The following is a 7,730-nucleotide window of genomic DNA, read 5'->3' as shown; positions in this document are numbered from 1 at the left end:
TTTGGAAAGCCTTCACAGGAGAGAGAGGCAGAGGGAGGGATGGAAAGTTGGCTCAGCTGGAGGTCTCCGTCAGGAGCAGAGCTGGTAAAACACACGAGCGCCATCGACCCGCTAATGGAAACTCTCTGCTCGCAATCAGAGGAACACAAGCATGTGATGAGACACAAGTGTTTGATGAATACACAGAGTCACCTGTTAGCACATAACCCCCCCCCCCCCCCCCCCCCCCCCCCCCACAGATGCAGATAGACACACTCTGGGTACTTTAACACTTGTAGGGAGGGCATCTTACAGCAAACCAGGTTCCCTTGCGGCCTGAGGTTATGTCATCCTCTCTCTCTTTCAACCCACTTTCCTGTTCTAGTCTAGTCCATACACAAACATATATCCGAATAACAACATGCACATCAGGATACGCACACAAAAACAACATTTTAAAGGGCTCCCCTACTTCTCTTTGGTGTCATTACAAGCCATTTCAAATCTTGCCACTCGTGATGTCACGAGTGTGTCTACCCAGTCTACCAATGGCTTGTGATGACCCCGTCGACATCGCCGCGTGCTAAACGAAGGAGCCTTTAAACAAACCCTCAGGCCCTTAAAGGGATCCGGCGAGCGTCGCCGGGGGCTCACCGTAGTCCGAGTCCTTGAAGCAGGCGTCCATGTGGTCCTGGTCATCGTCGAAGTCCATGCTGTCGATGCTGCTGCTCTTGCGGGGCTTCTTGGGGACTCTCTTGGCCGGCCGCTTGCTGTTCCCGCCTCCGCCTCCGGCGCCCGCGCCCGCCCGGCCGCCCTTCTTGTCGGCCTGGGCGCCGTGCGAGTTGGCCTTGGGCTGGCTGTTGGCCTTGGGCTGGCTGTTGGCTTTGGACTGGCTGTTGGTTTTGGGCTGGCTGTTCCCCTTGGCCTGGCTGTTCGTCTTGCCCTGGCTGTTCGCCTTGGCCTGGCTGTTCGTCTTGGCCAGGCTGTTCCCCTTGGCCTGGCTGTTCCCTTTCGATTGGCTGTTGGTCTTGGCCTGGCTGTTGGTCTTGGCCTGGCTGTTGGTCTTGGCCTGGCTGTTCCCCTTGGCCTGGCTGTTCCCCTTGGCCTGGCTGTTCCCTTTGGACTGACTGTTGGTCTTGGACTGGCTGTTGGACCAGGGCTGCGGCAGGCTGTCCGAGGAGGACAGGTTGGCCATGGACAGCATGCCCTGGATGGCCTCCTGTGTGCTGGGGGATGCAGGACGCTGACTGTAAGTCCATCAATACAGAAATACACACAATACATGGAGCATTACACAGCGGTCGGCCGGACCGGTTAGTGGGGGGGGGCGGTTCAGAGAGGGGAGCGGGAGAACGCAGGGACGCGTCTTCTCCGGGGTCGGTCGGGGGTACCTAAGGTTAAGTTAAGTTAAGTTAAGTTAAGTTAAGTTAAGTTAAGTTAAGTTAAGTTAGGTTAAGTTAAGTTAAGTTAAGTTAGTTTAAGTTAGGTTAAGTTAGGTTAAGTTGAAGACAGTGGAAACCGTTGAGATGACGGGCGACCCGTCGAAGCGGCCGACGGGCGGAGAGACGAGGCCATGGGAAAAAGTGTCCGTTAGAAAATAATTCAAACAAACCTTCGGAAGAAGAAAAAAACCTTTCTTTCTTTCGACCCAGTTCCCTGACTCATGCTCTCTCTCTCTTTCTCAGAGAGCAAAAAAAAAAAAAAAAAAGCGATTTGAGAAAACTAGCATGTTTTTTCTGTCTTGGCCTGCTAGCTTTGTTTTCCTTCCCCCCCCCCCACCCCGGGTTCTTTCATTGTTCATTTGTAGCTTTCAATATGGGGGAAGCAGACCATCAAGCGCGGGACCAAACAGCCAGCCCCCGCAGCACAGGAAGAGCCTCTGGCTTTGCTACGTTTGACAAATTGATGGTGGATCAAACGCGCTCCGGCTCCTCACATAAACTGCTGACAGAATTTGTTTAAATTGCCACTTGGATCTCTTGTTGACTCTGTCGCTCGGGGGAGCCCGTAAGTAGGCCTCTTGGTGCGGAGTTACTTTTTCATCCAATTATATCAGTCGTTGACCCAGGCCATTTGTAAGTCAATGGCTCGTACCATTACGGGGAGCCATCCCTCACTCTCAACTACCGAACCGAACCCGTGCTCCGGGTGCGAACGCCAGCAGCGACCGGTGGAGCGAGCAGAACGCCAGCGGTGGGGGGGGGGGGGCAGCCGGAGGGGTGGGGGGGTTGCGTGGGGTTTGTTTGGGGTGCAGGGTCATTAAGGACAGGACACTGAGGCCCTTGTGGGGCCCTTGTGGGGCCCTTGTGGGGCCCGTTTGGGGCCGTGGTCTCGGCGGCTTCACTGTACCTGTTGGTGTTGTAGTCGATGCCGCCCACTTGCTTGCTGGCCTGCAACAGGTCGAGGATGCCGGCGGCGTTCCCGCCCTTCTTCTTGACCTTCGAGTTGCGACCTTTGACCTCGGGTTTGACCTCGGTGTCGATGTGTAATGACTCTTCGTCAGAGGAGTCTGCGTTCTGTGGGGTTTTAAAAAGACATTAAACACGATGGTCACGTTTAACAAAGTCGAGATGGGACATAATAGCAGCCTATCACCGTGGAACATACACGTTATCAATTTAAAAATAAATGTTTGCTTGTAATACTTTGTAAGTCAATTATGGCGTCCATGGCCGTCCTCCCCCTCCCTGTAAGGAATGCCACACTGCGTTCAATTTCTAGGTTTCTTCCTTAATAATAAAGGGAGTTTATTCTTGCCCTTTGGGGGGCTAGGGTTATGGGGGGGTCATAAATATATGACCTGTGAGCCTTTTCAGACTGTAACTGTGTTTAGGGCTATAGAAATGAAATGGACTGACATTTTGTTAATATTCATAGACACACAGTATAGTGGTTAGGTTACGGTTGTAGTTTGTCAGTTGTGGATGTCGTTGGAGTCGAATGTTGTGTACAATGCTCAACATTCTTTGATAAAGGCATTAGCAGTATAGTGTTAAAATGTTTCATTGACAAATCCATAAAAAAACATGGCCATAGATGAGATCAGTGGGAAATGTTATCCCAGTGTGAATGTAATCGCTGTAATCAAGAGACGAAGCTTTTGTCTTTTTAAAACGTCCAAGTTAGTAAATCTCTCATTTGCAAAACCGCACACACACACACACACACACACACACACACACACACACACACACACACACACACACACACACACACACACACACACACACACACACACACACACACACACACACACAGAGCCCTCTAATCCGTCAGCTGAAGCCTCTTCCCTCTGAAGCCCATTGTGTCTGTGCGGGTCTGAACAGCGGCCGTGTGAGAACCGAATCAGAGCCTGGCGTCCGAGCCGCCCCGTGTTTAAGTGGAGATGGTTTTTTAAACGCCTTCAGATGAGAAGCATTACAGGACGGAGTGCTGTCGGCTCGACCTCTCCTCCCTCCCATCAATCAGCCCGCGTGAACACGAAGAACGGAACCACGGCCTGGCTGAAGGCACCCTGAGCTTCACCAGGGGCGCTGGGCGGAGGGGAGGAGGGGAGGAGGGGAGGAGGAGGGGAGGAGGGGAGGAGAGGAGGAGGAGAGGAGAGGAGAGGAGGAGGGGAGGAGGGGAGGAGGGGAGGAGAGGAGGAGGGGAGGAGGGGAGGAGAGGAGGAGAGGAGGAGAGGAGGAGGGGAGGAGAGGAGGAGAGGAGGAGGAGAGGAGGAGAGGAGGAGAGGAGGAGAGGAGGAGAGGAGGAGGAGAGGAGAGGAGGAGGAGAGGAGGAGAGGAGGAGAGGAGGGGAGGGGAGGAGAGGAGGAGAGGAGGAGAGGAGGAGAGGAGGGGAGGAGAGGAGGAGGGGAGGAGAGGAGGAGGAGAGGAGGGGAGGAGGAGAGGAGAGGAGGAGAGGAGGGGAGGGGAGGAGGAGAGGAGGAGAGGAGGAGAGGAGGGGAGGAGGAGAGGAGGGGAGGAGAGGAGGAGGAGAGGAGGGGAGGAGGAGAGGAGAGGAGGAGGAGAGGAGGGGAGGAGAGGAGGGGAGGAGGAGAGGAGGGGAGGAGGAGAGGAGGGGAGGAGGAGAGGGGGGGAGGAGGGGAGGAGGAGAGGAGGAACGAAGAAGACACACGCACCTTGGTGACGGCGGGCAGGAGCTTTGGTTTCTTGGCCGGCGTGATCGGCTCTCGTATGTTGGATAAAACTGGAGGAGAAAACACAACGAGCAGGTCCACCGTGAGGAGGAAGGGTTTAGAACCAGTCTACACTCGGAGATTCCGACTTTGAGACATTACGGTTATTGACACTCTGATAGCCGACAAAACTTTGCATTCGCTGATGCTTTTATCCAACGAAGCAACTTGGTGAAGAAACATGTTATTAATGAGCAGGTAGGGGTTAGGGCGACCTGTTAGGTGACTTCCTGTTGGAAACATGTTAAACATGTTGTTAAGGGTTAGGTCAACCTGTTCCAATCCTAAAAGTGTACAGTACTTGGTTGGCATGGCGTGCTACTCACAGGAGAGGTCCCTCTTGGTGGCATTCTTCTTCCTCCTGATGGGGAACTCGTCGATCTTCAGCTCGCCCTCATCTGAGACGTACTCGTACTCGTCCCGCACCGGCTTGGCCTTGTCCTCCTTCAGGTTCTGCAGCGCGCCGAACACGCCCGGGCTGCCGGCCGGCTTCAGGGCCTTAGACCTGGACCGAACCATCGTTAGGTTGTATTCAAGTGGACCGAACCATAGTTAGGTTGTATTCAAGTGGACCGAACCATCGTTAGGTTGTATTCAAATGGACCGAACCATCGTTAGGTTGTATTCCAGTGGACCGAACCATCGTTAGGTTGTAATCAAGTGGACCGAACCATCGTTAGGTTGTATTCAAATGGACCGAACCATCGTTAGGTTGTATTCAAATGGACGCTTCTACTAAGCATTAACCTTTAGTTCACGTTTTGTCATTCAGTGGCTATCTGAACCTTGCTTTTTATTAGTATAGCTAATAATTAATGCTAATTATTAATGGTAATGCATGATAGTAACATCCAATATACAATAAGTGCCTTCTATATTCAACAGATATAGTGTATCTCGACAAAGTTTGTTCTATATTTAACAGCAGATGTAGTGTATCTTGACCAAGGGTGTTCTAAATTGAACAGATGAAGTGTATCTCGACAAAGTGTGTTGGCACAAGACAACGCTAAAAGCAACACAAACCGGTCCGGTTGTGAGATGCTCTGGAAAGAGGATCTTCAATAAGGGAGATTGATTAACCCAATCAGTAATGAGCTCTTACCAGGGGGTGCTGATGGACCAGTGGCTATGGGTTGCGGTGTATATACATTAGAGGGCTAAACTCGCTCCGATCTGAGATGAGGCTGCTGCCTACTGTTTGCTGGGGGGTCACGGCCCGGTTTGTAACCTACCCGAGGAGCTTCTTGTGGGACATGGTGAAGCTGAACCGGTCTTTGTTCATCGACGACCGGTCCATTTTGCTCTCCTCCTCCATTTTCAGTAGGGAGTCTGGTTTACTATTCTGTAAATGCAGGGAAATGTGTTAATGAGAAGGAGAAGAAAAGCAAAGTGAAGCACGACAGCTGGAACAATCAACATCAAATGTTGTGGAAATGGATCACCCCCATCAAATGTTTGAAGTCTTGCATTCCGTATGAAACTACAACAAACCCGAAAAATGAAAGAATGCCGGAAGATGCCAAAATGACTTTTTAAATACACACATTGCCGTCAAACGATGTGGTCCGCGCGTCTAATTCCAATTAGCCCCCCATGCGTCGGAACCGCTCCGAGCCACTGAGTCACTTTTCAAACCGACAAATTAAAAAGGAATATCCAGACGATGGTCTGGATCGGATTTGCGTTTTTTTTGCGCCGAGACTTAAGGTCCAAGAAAGAGCTGTAAACTTTTAGCAACATCAGTTTTAATCAGAAGTGAAGACGCGGTCGGGGCCGGCCTTGGCGGCCATCTTACAGGGCTCCATCTGCGAATGCTTGGGCTGACGGGACGCAGCCGCCAGCACCGGGATCCTTGAATTGACTACAAACATTCCAAAGTAGTTTGGCATTGAATTTTCCATGAAACTAAAACCCCTTAATGTCTTCCGTTTAAGAGAATTACACTTTTACCCCACTCCTCCCCCCCCAAAAAAAGGGAAAGGGAAAACAGATCCATGTAGAGGAATAATGACACAACAAACATCTTGTTTTTTTTTGTGTTTTTTTCCCCCTGCTATAGAAAGTTGGAGCGGGGGGGAACGCGAGGAGGCCATGTGTGAATACTTTGGATCGCACATGACATGGCGTCACTCCATTGGGCCAGCGGAGCAGCCTTGATGAGCTGCATGCTAAAGGAGTGAGGCTGGGGACCCGGGATGTGAGACGAGTGACCGGGGATGTGCTAAAGGATGCGAGACTAGGGACCGGGATTTGCTAAAGGATGTGAGACTATGGACCGGGATTTGCTTAAGGATGCGAGACTAGGGACCGGGATTTGCTAAAGGATGTGAGACTAGGGACCGGGATTTGCTAAAGGATGTGAGACTAGGGACCGGGATTTGCTAAAGGATGTGAGACTAGGGACCGGGATTTGCTAAAGGATGTGAGACTATGGACCGGGATTTGCTTAAGGATGTGAGACTAGGGACCGGGATTTGCTAACGGATGTGAGACTAGTGACTGGGGATGTTCTAAAGGAGGTGAGACTCGGGACCAGGATGTGCGGCTAGGGACCGGGATGTGAGACTAGGGACCGGGGATGTGAGACTAGGGACCGGGATGTGAGACCAGGGACCGGGATGTGAGACTAGGGACCGGGATGTGAGACTAGGGACCGGGGATGTGAGACTAGGGACTGAGGATGTGAGACTAGGGACCGGGGTAGGAGACTAGGGGCCGGGATGTGAGACTAGGGATTGGGGATGTGAGACTAGGGACTGAGGATGTGAGACTAGGGACCGGGTTAGGAGACTAGGGGCCGGGATGTGACACTAGGGGCGAGACTAGGGACCGGATGTGGGCCTAGGGACCAGGGATCTGAGACTAGGTACTGGGATGTGAGACTAGAGATGTGAGAGTAGAGACTGGAGATGTGATCCTAGAGATTGGGGATGTGAGACTTGGGAATGGAGTTCACAGTTCAGCAGTTTATTTGATTAAAATGTAAGTGATTTCTGAATTGAGATACATGGCTATAAGGGGCAGGTAGGGGTTAAGGATGTGCGAGATACGCAGTGGAATCAGGGATCGAACCCAGAACCTTGGGCCAATGAGTCAAAGATGTGTGTCTAGCAGCGGCATCGATGTGTTTGACAAGAAAGTGTGCAGATCTGTTTTTAAGGGAATGACTTTCTGGTTAATCTTATCTTGGAACATTTAGGAAAACTTGATTAAGTTACCATCTTGAGTTTGTTCAAAATTTGGAATGATTTATATTCCATTCTTTTAGGAAGATGGTTTCTGGATGTGTTCAATCCACGGGCTTTGCAAGAGGATGAAACGTTGGAAAGGATGGATGTTTGTTCTCAAAAAACATGATCAGGACGAGTATGACTGGAGACGCTTTGAAGTCTTCCCATGCACTAGAGTGAATGTATGTAGCAGATACACCAGACGCTTCAGAACCCAACGCTATCGAGGTAGATGCGGGGGCACTTAGCGAGCTGGAGCGTCTGTATGGGATGCATCTGCACTTTCACACCGTGATGAGCACCACCTCTGTTGAAATGATCTTACCTTGTACTTCCACTTC

At 51.3% G+C, this 7,730-nt stretch overlaps 1 protein-coding gene across 4 annotated transcripts in view; it reads right to left on the bottom strand.

Moving 5' to 3' along the window:
• Nucleotides 1–253: 253 nt before the first annotated feature.
• phf2 (PHD finger protein 2) overlaps nt 254–7,730 on the bottom strand; it is a 25,401-nt gene continuing 17,924 nt past the window's right edge. The window contains exons 12-17 of one of the 4 annotated variants that reach the window (XM_060070194.1): nt 7,715–7,730; nt 5,392–5,501; nt 4,483–4,661; nt 4,100–4,167; nt 2,329–2,495; nt 254–1,226 (exon numbers count right to left, since the gene is read on the bottom strand). The exon at nt 7,715–7,730 is cut by the window's right edge and continues 101 nt beyond it. In XM_060070194.1, the coding sequence (XP_059926177.1) occupies nt 599–1,226; nt 2,329–2,495; nt 4,100–4,167; nt 4,483–4,661; nt 5,392–5,501; nt 7,715–7,730 (1,168 nt within the window). In that variant the 3' untranslated portion in view covers nt 254–598. The remainder of the gene's footprint in view (nt 1,227–2,328; nt 2,496–4,099; nt 4,168–4,482; nt 4,662–5,391; nt 5,502–7,714) is intronic. The other 3 variants (XM_060070193.1, XM_060070195.1, XM_060070196.1) reach the window with 3 other exon arrangements.

The sequence above is a fragment of the Gadus macrocephalus genome, chromosome 13 (assembly GCF_031168955.1).
Source record: "Gadus macrocephalus chromosome 13, ASM3116895v1".
NCBI lineage: Eukaryota > Metazoa > Chordata > Actinopteri > Gadiformes > Gadidae > Gadus > Gadus macrocephalus.
The sequence above is the reverse complement of the archived record's forward strand: the minus strand, read 5'-3'. Positions and strand labels throughout refer to the sequence as shown.